The sequence below is a fragment of the Lampetra planeri genome, chromosome 3, assembly GCF_965212315.1.
Source record: "Lampetra planeri chromosome 3, kcLamPlan1.2.h2, whole genome shotgun sequence".
Taxonomy (NCBI): Eukaryota; Metazoa; Chordata; class Hyperoartia; order Petromyzontiformes; family Petromyzontidae; genus Lampetra; species Lampetra planeri.
The window spans coordinates 20,558,295-20,582,511 of NC_136109.1; the positions used below are offsets into that span (position 1 = coordinate 20,558,295).

A 24,217-nucleotide genomic window follows, 5' to 3' on the forward strand; every position below is an offset into this window, starting at 1 on the left:
CATTTTGTTTATCTATTTTTAATGTGGCTAATCGCTGTCTCTTTATATTTCGATGAGCCATACATTTGGGCAGACCGTAGTGAGGTAGGACACTCAAAGAGCCAAATGTGGCCAGTGGTCCCTTAGTTGAAGAACCATGCTGTGGGCCATTGGAACCATGTTAGTGAGACATGAACTGGTCCTGTACGATTAAATAACACACACACACGACCGACATGGCATTCATTTGATAAAGTGCTGTACATGACTATATTATATACATGTAATAATCACTACACCTGATGGTGATCAGCTGATAGATGCAGTAGAATTCATCACCGTGGATAATTCCACAGAAGGGTGATTGTCTGTCCGTGTGGATTACACAAACAACGCAAAGCACGCTTGCCAACCTTATTGCCTCGTTTCAAACCCTTTTTCACGGCGAAAATTGCTTCAACATTATTTTATTCCCCGTTCCCCAAAAATGTTTTCCAAGGCGGTGTGATTATCTTCGTGAATCATTGGCGCGTGGTAAAATACATTTAAAATCCGTCCGCCTGCCGATACACCGGCACGGGGCGTCAGAGCGTAAAGTGCCACAACGCGGTCGTGCCGTGGCAGTGGCGGCGGCGGTGGCGGCGGTGAACTCCGCGCTGGGGGACGCCGGTGACAGCGTGGCCGAGACGCTGCTGGGCCTGCTGCGTACGCCGGGGCTGGCGCTGCGCGGAGTGACGCCCGAGTGCACCGCCTCCTACCACCTCGAGCTCTCCGACGCCAAGCGCGAGAAGGCTGCTGGAGGTGAGAAAGAGGCGCACCTGGGGGGTGGGGGGGTGCTGGCGTGGTGGCCGTGGGCCCTGGCATCAGGAAATGAAATGGTTCTCTACCTTGTTTAGTTTAACCCACTTTTCAAAGCCCCGCGCCTGGGCCCCTCCAGCCTGTGGAACCCACTGTAGTTGCATTTGCCTGTTTATGTATATTGAACTTATTTCGCACCGTACATAGCCATCAGTGCTAATCGGAGGTGGACAACAAACTAAGCACAAAAACAGTTCAAAAAAATGTAAAAGTGCATAGCTCCAGTGGCTTCCTAATATCGGTAGGAAGAGCGTTCCAGACGGCAATGCGGTGACCATTTTTGTTTGATGACTAGCCATCGAACAATGTCCTTATAAGACTATAATATGGAGCTTACTTGCACCTGCACCTAACTTTTTTGCATGTGTTTCATTTACAACTGTAAAATACTGCATTTGTTATTTGTGCAATATTCCTTAAGGTCCCTGTACTCATTTTCTAAAGTCAGCAATATTGCTGGTTTTGTTTTTGTTGCTGCTCTGCTCACGCACCAAAGATATCTCTTCTAATGTAGCCAGGCAGGGAACTAGCTTAATGGGACTATCCATGTAACAATCAAATAAACTCAAATCCCAATCCTCCCCAGTAGCTACGCCACTAGTAGGACACACGTGGGAGTGTATCCAGGAACTTTTGCCAGCTTTCAGCCAAGTTTGGTTGTATACTTCTTGGGCAGTGGGGCTTGCAAGTTTATAAGTGGTGGTAGGTGGCCAACGAACTCGGCTAGGGGGGGGGGGTTTATGAAGGGAAGTAGAGATGATGCCGCAGGAGCAGAGGTCGCAAACGGGTTTTGATTCCTTACCCGTACCCGTCCGCACCAGGGTCGCAAACAGGTACTCGTACCCGTACCCGGCCGTACCCGTACCCTACCCGTACCCGGCTGGGTATGGGTAGGGTACGGGTATCGGGTACCTGATTGCGACCTCTGGGATGAAGCCATGTTGCAGCGCAGGTGGGTTGATTCTAGGAACTTTAATTGTAAGAAGAGACAAGACGTTGGGAAATGAGTGACAAACGGTTACTCACCAGTGACTCACGGCCTACCCGTACCCGTACCCGGCCGCACCAGGGTAGCCGGGTATCGGGTAGTGTACGGGTATCGGGTAGTGTACGGGTATCGGGTAGTGTACGGGTATCGGGTAGTGTACGGGTATCGGGTACCCGGTTGCGACCTCTGCGCAGGAGGTAAGTGGCAAAGAAAAATAGAATCGAGTAGGAACTGTAGCTGATGTGTGGCCAATGGGGGGCGCCATGGTGGTGAGCTGTTATTTCCTTCATCTAGTATGCCCGAGGTCGTAGGTTCGATCCCAACTCTGACGCCTGTGGATAATTGATGACAGTAAAACTTTGCTATCTACCCAGGAAAGCCTCACCGAGTCTCAAGACTTTTTCAGCAGGGTCCTGCATTGGGATGTTTGTCGAGTTCCATTATTGGCGGTTTGGCTTGTGGGAGAAACCCAGTGCACATGGAGGAAGCCCACCAACGCATACGGTTACAACGAGAGCCTATCTATTGCATGCCCCGCGTTGATTGTTATCCGTGTGGCACGAACAGTGGCGCTATTATCGTCATGTAAGTACTTGCGAGGACAACCGCATATTAGAAAGTGTTCCAGAATCCACGCGTATGCAAGATTTGTATTTCTTCTTTAACTGTGTGGTCTCTGTGGGGGGGGGGGGGGGCGGGAGCAGCCAAGGGGGAAAGCAGCGACGGCCCGTGGAGCCGGCACCGGCTCAGGGACGGCTCCGACTTCTTCTTCAACCGGGAGAGCGGCGAGGGCAGATGGGAGGCGCCGCAGGGCGTGATGCCCAGCACGGGGCAGCTGAGCCGCGACGAGATACAGGTGAGATGCAACTGAGATACAGGTGAGATGCAGGTGAGATCCAAGTGAGATTCAAATGATATACAAGCGAGATACAGGCGAGATTCGAACGAGATCCAGGTGAAATACAGGTGAGATATAGGTGAGATATTGGTGAGATTTAAGTGAAGTACAGATGATATACAGGCAAGATACAGGTGAGATACAAGTGAGATGCAGGTGAAATACAGGTGCGCATCCCACACCGCTGCCTCTCTCGCCGCTTGCGCTGCGCTCGTATCGAGGTGCAGGCAGATACTGAATGCGCTGTGTTGATAAAGCGACGGAAGACGCGGTACCGAGGGGACTGGCCAATCTCGCTGCCGAGCAGACGGACGCCAGCTGCAGAAGAAGATATTTTAACCAAGGCCTACTGAGCGATATCGCTCTTTTTCAGACGTGACCTGGCCACAAATGATAGCACATCGAAGTGGCTTATTGTGTGGAACAGGGTCAGGGCAGGGAAACGTGAAAGGGGAGGAGAGAGGACGACACCGCGGCATTGCCCGGGAAATTCCACATTCCGCCGTCTGGCAGTCGCTGGCGACATCCTGCCAAGTGCTGCTCGCGGAGCTGGGAGGGATTGTTGTACTCCCACCGGTTGCGCGTGGAGCTCATGGGGATTGCGTCCAGCAGGGGGACAAACGCGGCGCGAGATTCACGTCTGTAGCCAGTGCTGGGGGATTTCAACACACCACGGTTTCCTGTGTAGAGTATACGACGGCCCATTGAAATGATGCTGCAATAATAATAACAACAACAACTACCCTGGGAGGAGTGGTGGGTGTCGGGGTTCGTGCATGGTATATCCCAGCAACCTGAATTCAATTCCCGACCACAGCTAACACGAGTGGGGCGTGACATCTAAACAGTGGAATTTCCATCTCTGGCTCATGGCCCCCAATCGAGATGAGCAGGGCTCCTTGCTAGTTTTAGCAGGAAAACTGATATTTTCAGATTTTTATTCATGCATTGCCGATAACCAAATCACCAAAAATGTGTCCAATCTCATCTGACTTGAAAAAGTAACCAAATTTGAGCCTGGATAATACCTCGGATGGATGGCCACCACTCGTAACAGGTTGTTATAGGCTGTGGGGCTATATAATGATGGACAGCAGAGGGCAGTACAGCACAATCAATTGTTGTACTGTACTCCTGTGTTCCCACATCTACGCTCCATGCCTTCACAACTTACGCACTGACCGTCGTGGCGAAGAATTTACAAATGACCCTCAGGCCCTGCACGGTGTGGGGATGCCCTCATCCAGCAGTGGATTAACAGGAGGGCTGTAATATGTGCATGTATACGCGACTCTTTAGTGGCACGTTAAGCTGACACATAGCCACCGCCTTTTCCACCGCGAGACCAGTTTCACACCCCCACGACCCCACAACATGTGGCGCGAGGCACTCGCCAAAACAAACCAGGGCACAGCTTCATCCGTATTGTGCGAGAATGCACGGACGTCCTGCCAGAATAACCTCATGTAGGAGCACAATAAAGTTAGTCGGTAAATAGCCGAACGTGTGCGCGCCGCATTCACAAGTACCCGTTAGAGCCGCACGTATCGTGGCTTTTCGTATTTTAATTGGTACAACAATTACAAATGACAGTGCTGGGGCATTTGGCCCGTGTATAAACTGATGTTCGGCAGCTGCGTCGCCGCGGAAAGAAAGGCTCTTTTTGTACGTCGCCGGGTTAATTGGGTTCTCAGGGGCTCATTTCCCTTAAATGGCACTGTAATTGTGTAATAACGCGCCGCTCAATGGCTTGTGTTGTGTGAGCCGCAAATGCTTTAAGTGCCGCACTGCATTGAGCAATGAGTTGTGTACACTGGAATACAAGGCTTTATTATTCCACGTAAACTCCGTGACCTGTTATTAAATACATCGGCACTGCGGTGTGATTTGTACAGCATAACCCTCCCGTCTCCCCTGGCCCTCTCCTGCCAGTGGGATCTCGGTATTAAACTGTAATGTATAACACTCAGGTCGCGATGAGATTGAAATCAATTTCACGAAACAAACTCGTACATCAATCAGGCGTTCACTTATGTGAACCGTACAAACCAGGTAATACCCAGCGAGGTACAATGTCTCGTTTGTAAGAGAGACCTCGATGAAATACAAAGGGAACATTGAAAATATAAAATCCGATCTGCCAGGATTTGTAGAATTTACTTTTAAGAAAACACATTATATCAACAAAGCGCTGTATTTATTTTTCAAATCTTTTTAAAAATCACAAGTCAGAGCTAAATGTATTTTTTTTGTAAATTCAATATGGCATTTAAAAACAACTGTTTTGTTCTGCTTAGCTAACGCATTTGTGTGCCGGTATCTTGTGAACACACGCATCCATGAATAAACAAAACGAAAGTTACAAATACTCGACGCTGCCCATGGATGACCTCAGTCCAATGCAAATAAGAAAGTGAACATGGACCACAACTATTATAATACAGTAACACCTTTGCCGAATACGGGAAACTCACCGCTGTGCACGATTCTTCCGAAACTTTATTAGGTTTTTTTTTAACCAAGTATCGGTAAATTCACATTACAGACTTAAACCGGCTTTTCATTTATGGGGCGACTTTCTATCAATACGGTGACTTGGATCAGAAGACAAAATTGTCATCCCTGGTGATGTCACGCAAACCAGTTATTGTGTTTTGGTGAGACACAAAAACCCAGGGAACCCAATTGTCCTTTTATTTGGTTATGAGGATCGGAAAGCAGCAAATCAATCTGAAAATGAACTCTCATTCAGCTCCAATGAAAATCATGGACTCACTTTGTGATGCATAGTTCGGATAAAAATGCCGTCATTGTTTTTGACTGCTTGTCCATAATTTCCGGATGCTATAGAATTTCAGATTCCCAACACAGCACTGTGTCACACACCCCTAGAGACTCACCGTCTAGCTACCTGCCTCTGTGCATGCGTGCCCGTGTACATGTGCGCGTGCATGTACATTTGTACGTGTGCGTGCATGTGTATGTGCGTGTACAATCGCATGTGCGTTCGCACGGATGCGTGCGTGCGTGCGGTGTACATTTGCATGCACATACACCTGTGCAGTGTTAATTAATGTTACTCGAGCCGGCAGGTAGCGTAACCAACAGCAACAACATGTGTGCCTTCGCACATGCGCCCATGAGCTAGCATGCGTGTGTGTGTACATGTATGCGTGCCTGTGTGCTAGCGATTGTGTGTGTGCTGGGCATCCCCTAGGTTGGCTCAGACTTCAACGAGTAACACTGGGGAGATAAAGGCGCGGTTGTGGCCACAATCCACCCCCTAGTGCGCCGTTCTGGCCTTAATAGGTGCTCGCTAACAGCACTTGCCCCAACGGTCCTTTCGTATGTGTGTGTGCGTTTGGTGTTGCAGGCAGTGGTTGGCCGCGTGACGTCCGTGTACAACCGTGAGCGGCTGTGGCTCACGCACGAAGCTCTGGTGGCGCGGCTGCAGGCGCGCGGACGCGGGTACCTGGTGCGCCGCGCTCTCCTCGCCCGCCGGGAATTCCTCACCAATCAGCAACCGGCCATCACCACTGTGCAGGTGCGGCGGAAAAACCACTAGCAACCACGGACACCCTTCCACCGCTATTCCTGCCACTGTGTGACTCCAGCCAAGCCAGAGCAGTGCACATGGACACTTTCGGGCACCTTTGGTCCGTCGGCCGCTGTGGATGAGGGCCTTCCCACACAGCGGTGGCTGTTTGACCGTAATTCACAAACGCCGGATCTTGTGGGTTTGGTGAAGGTGGCGAGCATAGCAGGTGAAGCTTAGAACAGTACAACGATGGATTGCGCTGCCCTTTGCTCACAGCTTGCCGATGTGCAACTGTGCTCTAAAGAACGAGCAGCTGCGTGGCGTGATTCTCCTGTGGAGGTCCTTGGACAGTGCTCACCATTTCACATTCCTTTGGCAAGGGCCAGTTCAAAAGTTATCTTTTGTCAAGTTATGCTCATACAGCCGTACCGTGAAGCGTGGTAAGGTAAAGTGAAATAGCCCTCATCACTGACATGGCTTGGGATCGCCCTCGTTCAGCAGTGGATGGACAGAAGGCTAGTAAAAGTATGTTGGTGATTGCAATTGACCTTATTTTTAAGCTGTCTGAATTATGTTTTCTCAAATCAGAAATTTTTATATTTTTCCACTGAAATGAGTGTGGGGTGATACACTCATTTGTGATTCATGAACCAGTGGAATAAATTCCACATTGCCATGGTGAAGAAAAACATTCTTATTTTCCCGACCCCTAAGGGATGATGAGGTGAGTCAATACTCAATTCGTGTGTTAATTCACTACGGACTTTTAAATATATGAATTTGCAATGTATGTGTGTTGAACTTCTTTCACACTATATGTAGCCAACCATGCTAATTGGAGGTGTGGGGGAAGGATAACAAACCAAACAATAGAAGCAGTTCTAAAGAAATTTGTTTTCAATCTGGGTTTAAAAGTTAATATCTCCAGTGGCTTCCTAATATCAGAAGGAAGAGTTCTACACAAATGATATGTAGCAACCCATGTCAGTTTTAAGTTGTAATCCTAAATTATGAATTGTTAATATAATTTTACATGTCAACATTCATGGTATCTTTACCAAGAATCTACATGCTCAGCAAAACTGTCAGCACTGGGCAAATTGACTTGGACAGTGCCTGTTATAATCAAGGCAATCGAATGTGCAATGTGCCTTGATCCTGTGGAGTAATAATAATGAATTCGAGCCTTTTGTCAATCCATTGCTGGATAAAGGCTTTCTCGTACCACGTTGGCCATGGGGGTTGACTACACTTCACCATGCTGGTCAGTGCCGGTTGATTCAGGGGGTAGCGCCCAGGCCTTGGTCAGCTACCACTTGTCCATGACGTTAGCGGTGGCCGGGAATCGAATCCAGGTTTTCAGCTTCATAGTGCATTGCACTAACCATTGCACCACCGCTCCCCCAATGATTAACATATTGTGCCTGAAACTTCTTTGTCAATGTGTATCGTCTCTGTGTGTATATTGTACCTGTTCAAGACGTATCAGTCTTCATTGCTGCATATCATTCCCGTCAGTGATATATCAGGGCACATCGTATATGCTGCCTGTGTGCGGTGTTGTTCCACGATCAACGTCCGCGGTGCTCCTGCGTGAGCCGTGTGCTCATGTTGTCACTCTCAGGCCTACTGGCGAGGATGCAAACAGCGGAAGGTCTTCCGCGCACGGCTGCAGCTGCTCCGTGACAACACGCCAGCAGTCGTAAAGGTGATGCTCGAGGCTCGGACGCTGCTCAGAGTGCGGGTTTATCTGGGTTGGTGGTGGACCCTCCGATTCCTTCGTGCCTGCCATTCATCATCATTGTCGTCTGTTCCTTCCGTCAGCTCAGTAGTGACGGCTGCGATAATGGGGCCAAACAGATTTATGCCAATGGTTCTCCTTCTCTCGGTGGTACAATGGGGGGGGGGGGGGGGGGCGAAAGTTTTGTTGCCCTAACCCCTGCAATGGTGACATTTGTGCGTTTGTCACCCCACCATCCCCGTGTCCACGTTCATGTGTACAGATCCAGGCGTGGGTGCGGATGTGGCTTGCTGCCAAGCGCTACCGCGCGCGCCTCCAGTTCTTCCGAGACCACGTGAGTACGGAGTGCAGTACCTAGTGATGTAAAGTTCGATTAGTGGACGCCGTGGTGGCGAGATGTTAATCACCTCGCCTGGTATACAGGAGGCCGTGGGTTCAATTCCGACCCTGACGCCAATATATTTAGAGTTTGCATGTTTTCCTCGTGGTCGCGTGGATTTTTCTCCGGGTCCTCCGTTTTTTTCCCCCTCCACATTTCAAATGAACGCGCGTTCATAGTATTTGTCCGCGATACATTTTCACGCGATAAGCCACTTCTTTGAGCTATCATTTGTGATAGCCAAGAGCTTATACGGCTCAAAACATAGTTTAGTTTTAGTGTGGTCATCATCATCATCATCAGCTGTGGTCTATTCAAGCTGGATGAAGTTCTACCAGAGCCATTAGCGTCTCTCATGGTCTCGCGATGCAGCGACCCCTTTTAGCTCTCAGCACTCAAGCAGATTTTATCGCTCGACCTCTGCAGTGGATGTCCACCACAGAAACGTCCTTTGATGAGGTGGGTTTATGGTTGAACATGCCTGTAATATAACAGGTTATTAATATAAATAAATAAATAAAAATGCCCCAAGAAAACCTCATTGAGTCTCAAGACCCTCTTTCATGAGACTCCTACATTGGGATGTTTGGCCATGCAGATGAGGGGGGAACACACTAAGCTCTGCGCAAAACATGTTCGAGAATCAATTGCCGTATTCCCATCTCCTGTCTTCCTCGCAGCCTAAGTCTATAAAACCTGAACCTGCCTGGCAGTGTCCCATTCACGTGCTAACCAGGCCCATCCAAGCTTTTCGTCTGATATCTGATGAGATTGGGTCATCGCCAACTCTGGGGGGTGACACAGAGGTTATCACGAATGTGAGACAGCCAACTGCAGGGCTGTGAGGGCGTCTTCACGAGGCAGTAAGAGCGAGTCACTTGACTGCAGTTCGCATGATGGTTCAACGACGGCTGGTGATCGGGAACTCACGAGGGAGTGGCAGCCAAGGAAACGACGACTCCTGATGATGACGCATACCGCACAGATGGAGTGATGAAATGATGTCCTTGTGTCGTTGCTAGATGAGAGTTGGTGAAGCTTGCGAAAGCCTTTTTCCAGCTGTGAATATATCATGGCTAATGATGATTTGTTTGCGAATTGCTGCTTGTCATTTTCAGATACCAGAAATAGTGAAGATTCAAGCCTTCCTGCGTGCCAACAAGGCGAGGGAAGACTACAGGATACTGAGTAAGTATGCAGTTGAGCCTCTTCTCTTGGGGAGCGGTGGTGCAGTAGTTAGCGGGTCGCATTCTGAAGCTAGCGGCCTGAGTTCGATTGCTGCTCACGCCCAACAACCAGTGGCGATTAACTGAACCAGTCCTGGGCCTTACCTAGGTCGACTAGGCCTCCAATGAGTACCTGGTGGAGTGTGTCAACATCGCCACTGGGGAGATGAAGGTGGTCAGGCGTGATACTAGCCACCCACCTCCTCGTGTGCTGCGTTGGCCTTCATGGATGCTTTATTGTCCATGGCGCTGCAAACATTAAATTATCAATACAGCATGAGAAAACAGTTCCCTTTCCATAGGAGTGCTGGTGATTACACCTGGCTGTCGTGCAGAGCAGGTTGGTGGCATCAGCCCAGATGTCAACGCCTGCGAAGTTTCTCAATGCCATAAAGTTATCATGGGGAAATTTTGGTTGCAGTTTAAAAAAAAATCACAGGTCATAGGTCATGCATAGGCCATCATCAATACCATAGGTTTCAGGTTCCTTCTGGTCAGAATATAAATGTCCAGTTCTGTTGACTTGTCTAGCTAGTCTTGGTAAAATAGCAAAGGCCTACTCCTGGCAAAACACATTCTGTTATTACAAAGGGTGTTTTTGTTGGAATTATAGTGCATTGATTCATTGATTAATATTGACTCTGAAGCTCGCGAATACATGCGTGGAATCGTATTTACAAGAATTGATATGTTTCAATGCGTACACATTATTGGAATACCCTCATGTCACCACCATCAGCCACTAGAGCTGCTATCATGCACCGCAATGTGAAAAAAATTACAAAAATAATTATTGACATTGCATTCTCATGGGGGGAACGGAGGTTGTGACACCTCTGTTATTTTAATAGTTGTACGGTTAATGCCACACCTGACACTTTATGTTGCGATTAATTTGGCCGCCGAATTGAACTTCTTCACCCCTTTTACTGCCATGGAAAATGGTGTGAACTCTTGCCAGTAGGAGCGGAGATGAAGAGTGCCAAATGATACGTCGCATCTCGATCGGACGCAACTAAATGTGGAGATTACAAAAAAAGCTAAAGCACAAAAAACTGAATTGCATTGCTTGCTTGCCTTATGATTTCTGAAGTGGAGCTATTGTGACGAACACAAAGTTCACAGCACAGAAGGCCAAAGGTGGTGTGAACGTGTATGGTATTCCCTCATTATTCGCGAGAGATAAGTTCCGGAGAGGGCCGTGCATAGCACATTTCAGGGATAATGATATTGGCCTACGAAAACGTATATATTTTTAATGAATTACCTTAAATAAATACATACATCATCTATTAAATACATGAAAATTATCATAACACAAAAACATTTGTTGTAATAAACTTAAAGTAAATAAAACTAAATATTACATTTATAAATGAACTTACCTTAAATTATGATGATGTTGCGCAGTAGAAGGTTGTAAAGTAACAATGATCTCATCACTTTATCTCATAATTTTCTCGTATCACATTCTCTTTCATCGCTTTAGCTCATCACTTTCTCCCTTTCAATGCAGTCGCCGTGTCGAGTTCCAGATGCGATTTGCTGATAGCCAGAATCGTGGATAGCAATTTCATGAATAACGATGGAATACTGTATAAGGATCAGCTGGATTAGTGGGTAAGCCTGTGTTTGAATGTGTGTGGCCCTCGGCTGGCCACCTAAGCTCCATTTCGTCCTTCCGTTCCCGTGTTACAGCACCATCTCATCCACATGACACTTATAGCCAAACGCAGATGTATATTATCATCATCATCAATGAGGACGTCACCCTGCTGCTGCTCTATTTAAGACTGGGAGCAAGAGCAGAGCCTCACCATTCTGGCGAATTGCCCGATGATACTGGATGCAATTACTAGTGAAACGTCGTGCTACTCAAAAATTTTAAATGTTGTGGTTTCACGCTTCAACACACCGGTGGGCTAAAGTAGTCAACTATTTGTCTTTTGTCAACGAGACACTTTTTTGCTGATTGGCTGTGTCGGGTGGTGGAGGGTTACGACACATTTATAAATAACGCGATCTAACCCAAAAACGTTGATTATGATCATCAACAATATCACATCAGTGTCATCATCAACAATACCACTTCTTCATTGTCATCATCAACTACAATATCACTTCCTCATGATCAAAATCAAGACGGAAAAATGTATGTCCTGTAGTATAAGATATATTAAAATCGGTAAATAGAAAACTGCAATATTTTAACTATTTTTATCTGAGAGAAATCCATAAATACGTATCACATAAATGATCACATCCAATTGCGATGCTGGCATCATTCCATTAGACAAGTACATTTTCCATCAGCAACTTCTCCAGTGAGTTGTCAACTCCCGCGTCTTGTCAGAAAACGGCCTATGCAAGATGACGTGAGAGGCACTTCCTAATTGTGTTCAGTAAGCCTCTTATCCACACTGGGTGGCACATGTCCTGCAAAACGTATTTGTTACATGGCAATCAATCAGATATTTTTTTCCTCAGAGCGACACAATGGCTGACTATGCGTGATGAATAAATTAAATGATTATACAATGCAACATTTATCGAGGAAATATTGCATATTTTTGCGGCTTTTGTCCTATTGTTTCTGTCAATGTTTTTGATCGATATGCCATATCTGGAAATATTGTTAATGAGCATGGTGCGGTACATGCTTGGAATTGCACCGAGAGAGAGAAAGAGGAACACATGGATGAGAGAGAACGTAGGCACTTGAGAGGCTTAATATTGACTGCTTAGAAAAGTCGGTGGACTTCGGCAGTTTAATAGCTAGAAGGGATGATGGCCATATGGATTGAACAATGACATCAGCTCACGTATAGGTTTAAGATATATTGTCGCATCGTCAAACCGTACGAGATGGTGATGCCTTGGGCAGGTCTTTCAGATGCGCTTCTGCGGCAGTATGGAACGCTCTTCCTTTCTATATGAGAAAGCCACTGGGGCTATGCACTTTCAAATCTAGTTTGGACACTAATTTCATTAGAACTGCTTTTTGTGTTTAGTTTGTTGTCCTTTCTCTCACCTCAAATTAGGAAGGTTGGCTATGTACGGTGCGAAAGACATTCAACATACATACATATATGACTACTGATTATTTGGTTTTGATTTGTTTGAACAGACATTGGGGGACTCGGCTGAGACCAGGCGCTCGGAAGTGTCAGCTCGCCCTGTAGCATCTAAAATGATCTCTCTGAGGCACCTCGCCACTCCGCTTTTCTTTCTGCTCTTGACTGTTCCTACGCTCCCATTGCAGTCGGCGCCAGCAACCCTCCGCTGCCTGTGCTGCGCAAGTTCGTGCATCTGCTGGAGCAGAGTGACCTGGACATCCAGGAGGAGCTGGAGATCATGCGGCTGCGCGAGGAGGTCGTCACCACGATTCGCTCCAACCAGCAGCTCGAGCAGGACCTCAACACCATGGACATCAAGATCGGGCTGCTTGTCAAGAACCGCATCACCCTGCAGGTCTCTGACCGCTTTCACGTTGAACAAAGATGGTCACTGCAAACGCAGCGCTTTTTAGATGCATTTCTGCGGCCATCTGGAACGCCTTCTGTCTGATATTAGGAAGCTACTGGAGCTGTGCACTTTAAAATCTAGATTGCATTTTTAAAAATAGATTTTTTATGTTTAGTTTGTTGTCCTTCCCTTGCACCTCTGTTTAGCACAGTTGGCTACATACGGTGCGAAAGAAGTTCAACATATGTTGCGTTGTAAATGACGACGCTGAGGCAGGTTTTCAAGTCAGGGGCTTGCGCCGGTTTTTTAACAAAGAAAGTAAGTAACCACCAGGGGTAGGTGTCCTACACTCGGTCCTTCCGTGGACCCTTAGCTCTCTCTACTGCTAGCCTACTGGCTGTCTCTTCAAGCTCTCTCACTCGAGTCGGGACGGGGATTCAGCCAACACCGCCCGACCAAAGGCTGTTTGAAATGTGTTTTCAAGTATTCGGTAAAACCTTTGACCAATGTGACCAGTTTTCAATAATGAAGGTCTCTAACAGTAACGCAACATTATACTGTCATATTGAATCATATTTATGAGAACTACAGTGCCCGCTAGTGACACGTGGCCAGACCAACAGGCTTTCAACCATAGTGGGAAAGCACTGACAAGGAGGGGCCAATGTTTCCCCTGATTGCGTCTCGTGCGACCGAGCCTCCTAATGTGGCCCTCACCCACTACCCTCCGCCAAAGGATGTGGTGATGCACAGCAAGAAGCTGAACAAGAAGAACCGAGAGGAGCTGCAGGGCATGATGGTGGCCGACCAGCAGAAGGGCCTCAAGTCTCTCAGCCTGGAGAAACGCAAGAGACTGGAGGCCTACCAGCACCTCTTCTACCTTCTCCAGGTGAGGAGCCGAGCGTCCGCGTCATCCGTTTTTGCGAGCACACCCCCAACTCCGCGGCGACCCCACCGGGCAGAGCGGAGCGATGGCTCCAGGCTCCAGTGCGGTGGCTCCAGGGTGGGGTGCTACAAACACCACCTTGGGTTTCCCTTTTTCGGAGGAAACGTGCAGATGGTTTTTGTATGGCCTGGTCATTTAAACCGCTTGTGTGTTAAATTTCTCATGGAGATTATCTGGGTCGCTGGTAGACTGCAGCATGCATGTGACTCTTAGTCGCAGGCATAACGTGAGGTATACTGAATGTGGTGCCAAAATGTTAGCTGGGTCACCAACACAGACAAACCCAACTGAAGTTAAGCCCAGTTTTGACTGATGAACATTCAGCCTTGGATGTAGCTATCAGTCATGGATTTGGGTATTGTAAAAACATGCAAAAATCCATCTCTACGTAAGAGCTATATTCTACATTTGGATTGTGGAGGCAGTTTTGTGGACAATACAATGATTTGGAATGTAATGATTTCACCCACCCAGAGACATGATGAATTGTCAAGATTTAGGGGGGTTGCGATTAGTTAATTTTTGTTCGCTTCATTCGTCTAAGGGCTTTTCGTTAGCAAATCACAGAAGAGTGAAACTTGTTTTGAGCGCGGACCAAATTGGGAATGCCGAAGTTTCTCCACGGGCTGTCACGCTTTACGAACTTTTAATGAGCAGTCCTGCCGAGTCTCTGCTGGAATCCCTCAAAGGTATGAAATGGTGAGTTGATCCCTGAGTGGGATTTTAAGTTGCGAAAATGAGTTTCCAGCTTAGAATTTAGATGTGTGCAGGATGGAGGTCAGGTTACCCAGTCAACCGAGTGGCACCAAGACGTTAGCGGCCAAGGGCAAGCCCTACAGCAGGATGGTGGTGATGAGACTTTAATAGCAGACCTTGAAAGTTAGTTGTCCAACAATAGCAACTCTGGCAGAAGAAATGAAGCAATGGCGAGGTGCGGTAGCATAATTTGCCACGAGCTTACCGACATAATTTATGACTCAACACAAAGCAATTTTCAAGAGTTCGGATTCACTTCAATCGACCGATAGCACAGAATGTTAAGCTGCAGGAGAAGACCCGTGGCAACGCTCATCAGGTGAGGTAGCATATTGAGCCTCGAGCTCTTGATTACTCGTGCACGTGAGCGCCGTTATTGTGGCCGCTGCGGGCTTAACAGGTGCGAGCGTGAAGAGCATTCCACTCCCTTATGAGCCTCGTGCCCTCATGGGCAGCGCCCTGAGAAAATCAGTGAACATTCCGTGGAGTTCCCTCTTGTGGAAGACGCCTTTCGTCGCCCCCCCACCCCTCCGGTTTCCAACAAGGGTTCACGCGAGCGTTGTTTTTCTTCACACGGATGGTGACCCCCCCGTGACAGGATGCGCATGGCTCATTTGAGACCACTTCTGGCTGTGGAAAGAGCGCTGTGAAAGGAGGGCAACCCCTTTAGAGTAGCAATCGTGTGGCGAAATTGGATAGAACGTAAATGCGGAAGAAAGTGCAAGTTGAATTCCACGCAGGAATTTACACGGATGATATATATATATTTTTTACATTTCTCATTGACTTACCGTTGTGCTGTCGGCATTGTTTCATGAGATGCAGACATTTGTCTTTGTAACCTTGCAGAAAGCCGTGAAGCAATCACCCGCTGTGCTGGAGAATGGCTTTGGAAGGTTGTCACAAAGGCACTTCTGAAAGCACTTCAGTAGCCTGTTATCCATACAGGAGACAAACCTTGTATATGCCCTGCAAAAGGTTGTTTGTTACAAGTCAATCCCACCAAAATTTAATGCGATGGTTCTTTGCGCATTCATTTGTGACCAGGTTGAGACCACCATTTCACTGGGGGCTTGAGATCACAGTTGGCTGAAATCCAGGATTCGAACCCAGCATCTTCACAGTGGGGGGGGGGGATTGATGTCCCTGAGTCACCCGGCCACCTCCCATAACATTATTTGTTTGCTGTTGCCCGGACATTTCCAGCAATGAGATGTCTGTGGGCTATAAAACTTAGTTTGTGTGTTTAAGACCCAGAAGAAAGAAAAAAACCACCTTGCGGCGTACACGCGCCAACGTTACTACTGGAGCGGTTGAATTTTCTCTCTCGCTCTCTTGTAATTTATCACCTTGCCCTCTACTCTGATGTCACCCCTCCGTATAAAACCCCAGAGTTGCCTCAAAAATTCGTTATTTATTGCGGCCCGACCAGAAAAACATGAACAGATCTGGCTCAGCGGCTGTCTGTCTGTCTGCCTGTGGTAGAGCGTGGCGAGGGAATGTTTGTTTTTCACGCCGGCTTCATGCTTAACGTGTAAAATAATAAATGGATTCACATTGGCTTACCCGGGGGCTGCCTTGGGCATGTTATAACTGGCTGTTGAGTTTGAAACTCCGAAGAGGAATGCTCTGCATGTTGAGTAGGAAATCTGGTCCCTAATTTAAGGGAATGGCTTATGCAGTGCTTATTTTCCCAGAACATTACATGAAGCATCTGATAAATGCCTTCTGTTCTGCTAGTTCCACCATCAGTCAGCCTTCAGAGAGCAACCTGTACAAATATAACAAATCCAACATGTTCCTCAATTACACCGTGTGCCCTTGAAAGGAAAAATATATAAAAGGCGACGTTTCGGGCAGTGGCCCTTCATCATAGCACATAATTGCATGCCACTGCCAATGGCGCACCATCTGCCAACGCAATATTACCAAATAATGTGTACAGTTTTAGATTTTAAACTTTTGTGACTGCAAGTATTCATACTCTTTGGTTTTTTCAGTAATGTCACGTAGGAAAAAAATGTAATTAATAAGTTTTCACCTACGTGACTTTACCGAAAAAAACAAAGAGTATGAATGTGTACAGTGGCGAGATATTAACTACCTCGCCTGGTATCCAGGAGGTCGTGTGTTCGATTCCAACCCTGACACCTGTATATCTGGAGTTTGCACGCTCTCCCCGTGGTCGTGTGGATTTTTCTCCGAGTCCTCCGGTTTTTCCCTCCACATTTAGAAACATGCGTTTCAGAGTATTCGGCTGCTATACATTTCCACATGATCAGTTACTTTGCTGAGCTATCATATTTGTGGTCAGGTCGTTTCTGATAAAGAGCGAAATAGCTCAGTCGGCCTTACCTGGTAAAATAAATATAGTAAATAGTTAAAAAAAATAGAGTTAATTGCATGCTTGTGACTACATTTTGGGAAGCCATCTGCAGTGATGGCATTATTTGAATGCTTTGTATGTGTATGTAATACAATGTCAATACCTCAGTGGCTTCCTGCTCATTTGAGCATGAGGCAGTACTCATTACAACTCTGAGCCAGAGGTGGAAATTCCACATTCCTATGATGGAGGTGAGCATTTCCATAGAACGACAACTGCTGTCGTCCCTATGAAGCAGTTCCTATTTTATCCTCGCCAAAGGGATGACGAGCCGAGTCGTCCTCTGACCGGGACTTGAACTCACAACCTTCCACTCGCAAGTCACGCACTCTACCGCTACACGGGACAATAAACACTCATTACTTATACAGCACACATAACAAATACATGTTAATTATATATAATCACATACTAATTTTGCAGAAACATTCAATCACTTAACATACAGTGTTTCTGTGTTTCAAAGTATATATATCTTGACTTAAAGCTTTCGTCACTGCAGGAATTCATATTATTGGGTCTTTCGGTAAAGTCACATAGATAGGTTCAAAGAAAATAACAAAAAATTACAAAAAACCACGACGTTTCCATCGCAACACAAGCGTCCGTCATATTTTTTGTTATTTTCTTTGAACCTATCTACGTGACTTTACCGAAAGACTCAAGAATATATATCTCGTGTACATACATGAATATAAACACGGGTGAATTAAACCGCTGTGTTTTATTCCACCAGACGAATCCGTCCTACCTGGCCAAGCTCATCTTCCTGATGCCGCAGAACAGGTCGACCAAGTTCGTCGACTCGGTGGTCTTTACGCTGTACAACTACGCATCGAACCAGCGCGAGGAGTACCTACTGCTCAAGCTCTTCAAGTCGGCGCTCGAGGAGGAAATCAAGTAAGCTGCAGAGGTCGCAAACGGGTTTTGATTCCTTACCCGTACCCGGCCGCACCAGGGTCGCAAACGGGTACCCGTACCCGTACCCGGCCGTACCCGTACCCTACACCCGTACCCGGCCGGGTAGGGTACGGGTATCGGGTACCTGATTGTGACCTCTGGGATGAAGCCATGTTGCAGGTGCGGGTGGGTTGATTCTAGGAACTTGAATTGTGAGAAGAGACAAGACGTTGGGAAATGAGTGACAAACACTTACTCACCAGTGACTCACGGCCTACCCGTACCCGTACTCGGCCGCACCAGGGTCGCAAACGGGTACCCGTACCCGTACCCGGCCGGGTACGGGTAGCCGGGTATCGGGTAGGGTACGGGTATCGGGTACCCGGTTGCGACCTCTGGTAAGCGGTGGCCGAGCTCGTTCGGTTTCCTCAAACCTCTGAGGTATGGGGAAGGGGGGAAAAAAAGCGGGACATATCACGGCAAGCAAAGAAAACGATCTCACGATTTCGCCAAGCAAAGAAGACGATCTCACAATATTGGACGAGGGGGCTGCTGCTGTGATGCACCTCCGATTAGCACGGCTCCCGATGTTACGTTGTGAATAAAGTTCAACATATATACGTATATACGTGTAATGGTGAGCACACTGGACTTAAATTTCTCATCGTGGCAGTTTCAACATTGGCACAAGCTTCTTGAATCCCAAGCACGCTGCCACTCTATCCACCCAACAGCACAAACGGTTACATCGCAGTTAGTTGATTGGCAGGTCACGTGTGGTGGGGTAAAGTGTGGGTACTTCCACCTCTTCCAAGACATGCGGCCATTGTAGAAGAGTAGGAACAAAACCCTCGAGAGTGGCTGTCTTGATATCCCTTTTAGTGGAAGCCTTCTGCCAGTGGTGGCGCAGAGCAGGCAAATGCAGTGCTGCACCTTTACTTTTTACCTTTTTAGTAGGAAGGGGAGAGGCATGGACTTTGAAGCAGGCACGTATTTTAGAGCCACAAGTGCCTCGCTTAACAAAAACTATAAACTAAACAATTTTTTTATGGTAAACAATTTTTTTTTCCTTGGGTCTTTCACGATATAGCTCAGTTGACCTTTCCAGGTAAGGTCAACTGAGCTATGTAGCTCTTTGTCAGAAGCAACCTGGCAACAAATGATAGCTCAACAAAGTGGCTTATCATGTGGAAATTTATAGCAGCCAAATAATTTAAACGCATGATGCTACATGTGGAGGGAAAAACCAAAGGACACCGGAGAAAATTCCACGCGACCACGGGGAAAACACGCAAACTCCAAATATACAGCAGGCATCATATTTGTGGAGTATTTTCGAATGCTCACGTGATGCTTCAGTTGACCGCCCTGATTTCTGTTTGCTTCATTGCCGTGCTCTATTTGTTTTGCTTTTGCCGTTTTTCGGTGACCCGGGTCACTCTTGCAAATGCAACTCGTCCTGAGTTCTACTTTGAGTGCTCACCTGGCTAAACAACATCAACTTGGACCTTGAACATGGGCCACTCCTATAGATTGAAAGTAATTTTTAAATTTCTTTGAAACTGCTCTTCATGTTTAATTTGTTGTCCTTCCTCCCACACACCTCTGATTAACATGGTTGGCTGCGTACGGTGCAAAATAAGTTCAACATACATACATAGAGTGGTCCCTCGGTTAATAATATTAATTGGTTCCACAAAAACCATCGTTAATTGAAATTATCGTTCATCGAATATAGGAAATACATGTTAAAAGCTTAATTTGGAAGTTGACCTTTATTACCCTAAAAACACAGTTTATAATATTTAAACATGCAATTTTGATAAATAAACGTTCGAAAATCATAGTAAAAGAGAAAAATAATTAATTAGTAAATTGAGCATACAAAGGTGCATAAAAAAAAGCATGAAATCGAAATTCTTACCTTCAGCTAAGAACATGGATGGCTTAAAACTAACCAATTTCTATCAAAATGCTCATTAAAGGGCATGTCGCTGATTGGCTTAGCTCTGCTGAGTCCAGTTAGGAGCACTCTGATTGGCCGAAATTGGCGGATCCACGTGATATCGTAAACATATCGTTAATCGAAAATGTATCGTTAATAGAAACATTGGGACCCTGTGGGAGGCGGATCGTTCATCGAAATATCGAAAATCGATGGCATCGTAAAACCGAGGGACCACTGTATTACCTTTCCTACCAGGTCCAAAGTCGACCACCTGCAGGAGATCGTGACGGGAAACCCCACCGTCATCAAGATGGTGGTGACGTTCCACCGAGGCGTGCGCGGCCAGAACGCCATGCAGACGCTCCTGGGGCCCCTAGTCAAGGAGATCATCGAGGACAAGTCCTTCAACGTCAACACCAACCCCGTGGAGATCTACAAGGCCTGGGTCAACCAGATGGAGAGCCAGACGGGAGAGATGAGGTAACGTTGTGCGCTCTCAAAAACCGACACGCGATACTCTTTGCTCATCTTATAAAAAAACGAAAGTATGAAAATAATTGCCCAGACTTTTATTTACAGAGGCATTCAGTTTCATGACACAGGAGATTCTGTGTGAAGTCTCTTCAGCAATAGCTGCGGGTTTACTTACATTAACGTTAATATGAATACAAATATTGCTCGCTCTCTCATATTGGGTTAAAGAACCCATTTTATTTGATTGCAGACGGCTTTCATATTTGTCACTTGGGACACTTTAATTCATGGCCAATTTGAAAATTGCCTGTTAAGTAAAATAAGTGGGCTTGGGGGAAGAACTCGCCGCTCGATGGGATGATGGCTGCTGGTTGAGACTAACGAAGGAGTGGCCACAATGCTCGGAACGACGTTCACGGTGGAGACAGAGCGGTGAGATCAGTTCGTGCGCCAGAGATGGACATATTGTCGTAAGACAATAGCTCCGAAAGATCGCCTTGCCAGCGCCCGTGTAACGGCTTGCCATGTGTTGGCGCTCGAGAAAATTGTTGTTGTTATTGTTTAATGAAAGAAGATGTGAGACGTAGGACTTGACGCCAAACAATGTACGGTGCAACCAGAAAGCACATCGGAGAGAGGCGCTTGTGGTGTTTGGCCAATTCCTTTGGGAGACATTTCACGTGGATGGAAAGCAACGTGCCCTGAGAAAACTCACGGATGTAAGAAGATAACGCCCATAAAAAAATCCATACAGACAGATCAGCAGCCGACTTGTAGTTCTTTAACATCTTGACATTGTTCTGCCCCTGTAGTCTTTTACACAAATGATGACCTTTGCTTGATCCACCAACTTAGGCATACGTTGCCAGTGTGAGCTCACCTGTGATTAATCTCACGTACAATCGTGCACTCTGTAGCATATGGGAAGCTAAGAAAACATGTTGTGTGGCTGAGGGTGGCCAGGTGTGTTTTTTTAAAATTATTATATGAGAAAGCAATGGTGGTCGAAATAAAGTTTTGCCGTTTCACAAACCCCTGGTGTTCTGCTGTTGTGGAGTCGCCGACTTCTCCAGAGGGACAGACCACAACGCAGAGTTCCTACTCATCATTGTTATTGTTGTCTACTTCGCCGACCTGTCCCACTTGCAAGGATTCACCATGGGGGGAGATGGACAGGGTAGACCGGCTCCACATACGTGGATACATTTCTCATATTGTCACCTTGAATAATAGGAAAACAGGTTTTCTCCAAATTATTTGTAACTGAGACTTTCAGAATGGTTGACCTTGCTGTGACCTTGTTGTTTTGACAGCTTCCCTTCTCAGCCTTGTGGGGGCCTCCTGAACCGCGTTGTGTTTGCCCTGTTGCCAACTCCTGGAAGCAGAAGTATCACTCGACAATGTAACAAATATTAAGGATAGGAACCTGATGCAGGATCCTTAATGCATGACTGGAATCGCTCCCAAATCTACACAATGTCCTTGTCCCAGAGAGCAGTTAGAATCGTCGCCAATCACTTTGACAATATTTTGTCGCGTGGGCAAACCCCAAAAAGTCCTGACAAAACCGCTCGGTTCTGTTCGCGCTGTGTGTGTTGGTGTTGCTCTCTGCGAGCAGCAATCTGCCATATGACGTGACCTCGGAGCAGGCCTTGGCGCACGAGGAGGTGCGTAAGAGGCTCGAGGCCTCACTGCAGAGCCTGCGTACGGCTACCGACAAAGTTCTCTCCTCCATCATCGCCGCCCTCGACAAAATCCCGTGAGAGCCTCGCGTTCATTCAGTCACTCGGTCGTTATTGATTGACACAAGATGAATACGCAGACAATAGACCTTCCCATATATGTATCTCCACGTAAGAAATAAAAAAACCTTTTTTTGTACACAAGCCATCGGCAACATTGCCTTCTGAAAGTGCGTATTTTAAGCAGAATGGGTATAACACAAGGACATTCTGGTCCACTTTCAACATTCAGGCTCTCATCAGCAAAGTTAGGCTTGTATAAACCAATGCTGCACCTCACCTCAATAAAAGTGTCTCAGAGCACTTTACATATATTTTTTTACATGAATGCCCAACACTTCAGATATATATGAGACACAAAATATTTAGTTGAAAAAGTAAAGCAATTTACCGTAGATAATATACATTACAATTAAAGCCGATATTATAATTGACTAGCTTTACTACCCGGCTTTGCCCGAGACTTGGATTCTTGTCTTGGATTAATCCACGGCCTACGCGGAGGGTTGGTGGGGGGGATGCGTGACGTCAGCAGGCACACTGTGTGACGCTGCCACATGCGGGTGTGACATCACAGATGTGACGTCACCGCTCACTTGGCGTACAAAATATGAAATCCATTATTGCGCCCCCCCCCCTCACCTATCAAAATATAAACGTCTATTTTTATACTTTTTGCATTGTGTACAGTCTGGAAGCTACCCACATGCCAAATTTCAAGTTTGTTGCATGTTGGGAAGTACGCTAAACATTTCGAACAGACACATTCACAAATTTCCCTTTTATATATATAGATAAGTACTTCTCTGGTCACTTTAACTGATTCCTCTGACTTAACATTCCACGATGCTCTGCAACAAGTAGTTTGTGTACATTACCTCATATTATATATTTTTACCTCTCAGATTTCTCTAAGCTGAATTAAGTAAAACAAAGATCACATCATACTTTTTTGTGTAATCATCGGTGACAAGACAGAAACCACTGCTTTTGAAGAGTTTGCTTAAAGCACGAGCGACTGGCCACATTTGAACCCAGGGCCTCCTATCCTGGTGCTCTGATATGAGCAATAGACCTTAAGCGACCCAGATAAGTATGTATGTTTAAACATAATAATTTGCTGTGCTGGTCTTTGCCCAGCAGGCAAAATGACAGCTCGGTCGTCTGATGAATAATCACTGCACTCAAGTTCAGTGTCATCTCCTAACCCCCCACACTTACTTTTATGTTTACGTAGTTCTGTGTTAATAGATTGGATAATCTTTCGATATGGCTGCATTCTAAGTAAACCAAACTTGCCCGAGTTAGCAGCGGTTGCTGCAAAGCGCACCACTAAACTTCACCGATGGAAATTCACTCCGTTTCAATATAAAACTCTAATTTTGCAGAATATGATTGCTTTTGAAGCAAATCGACAAATACGCTTAAGACTTATTTAGCTTAAGACTAAATACAAATATTAATTCGCAGAAGGGTTTTATCCGATTCAGATCACAGGACATCTTAAAAAGGAATGCTACTGTACACGCACTGCACATCATTGTTGTACAATCGTTTCGTTAAATGCAACACATTCTAAGTGGTGCCACAGTGGTTTGTGAGCTTTTATGAACCCGGTGATCCGAATTCAATACCTGCCGTGTCCAGAGTTGTTTACCTTTCAATTATTAAACAAAGCTCTTCATTCACTGGTGCACATTGCTCTGCAGTACGCGGTCGAGCGGCGGCGCAGTGGTGAGCGCATATTGCAGTGTGATTCTGGCCGGTTTGATTCCTCGCCACGGCCAACGTCAGTGGCGAGCGATATGTGAACCGGTCCTGGCCCCGTCCCACCGCTCCGCCAACACGTATTGACGAAATTTCGATTTAAAGCTTTCGTGACTGCAGGGATTCATCTTCTTGGTTCTTTCGGTAAAGTCACGTAGAAGGGAAGTAATTAAAGAATAAAAATAAAACATAATAAAACAATTCTCACGACGTTTCGGCTACAACG

The 24,217-nt window shown here is 46.4% G+C and overlaps 1 protein-coding gene across 2 annotated transcripts in view; it reads left to right on the plus strand.

Annotated features, from left to right (window-relative positions):
• LOC144740767 (ras GTPase-activating-like protein IQGAP1) overlaps positions 1-24,217 on the plus strand; it is a 112,331-nt gene that overhangs the window by 36,766 nt on the left and 51,348 nt on the right. For both annotated transcript variants that reach the window (XM_078623512.1, XM_078623520.1), the window contains exons 17-27: positions 604-780; positions 2,530-2,681; positions 6,097-6,267; positions 7,886-7,969; positions 8,265-8,336; positions 9,500-9,569; positions 12,870-13,078; positions 13,809-13,961; positions 17,897-18,060; positions 20,264-20,488; positions 22,101-22,241. In XM_078623512.1, the coding sequence (XP_078479638.1) occupies positions 604-780; positions 2,530-2,681; positions 6,097-6,267; positions 7,886-7,969; positions 8,265-8,336; positions 9,500-9,569; positions 12,870-13,078; positions 13,809-13,961; positions 17,897-18,060; positions 20,264-20,488; positions 22,101-22,241 (1,618 nt within the window). The remainder of the gene's footprint in view (positions 1-603; positions 781-2,529; positions 2,682-6,096; positions 6,268-7,885; positions 7,970-8,264; positions 8,337-9,499; positions 9,570-12,869; positions 13,079-13,808; positions 13,962-17,896; positions 18,061-20,263; positions 20,489-22,100; positions 22,242-24,217) is intronic.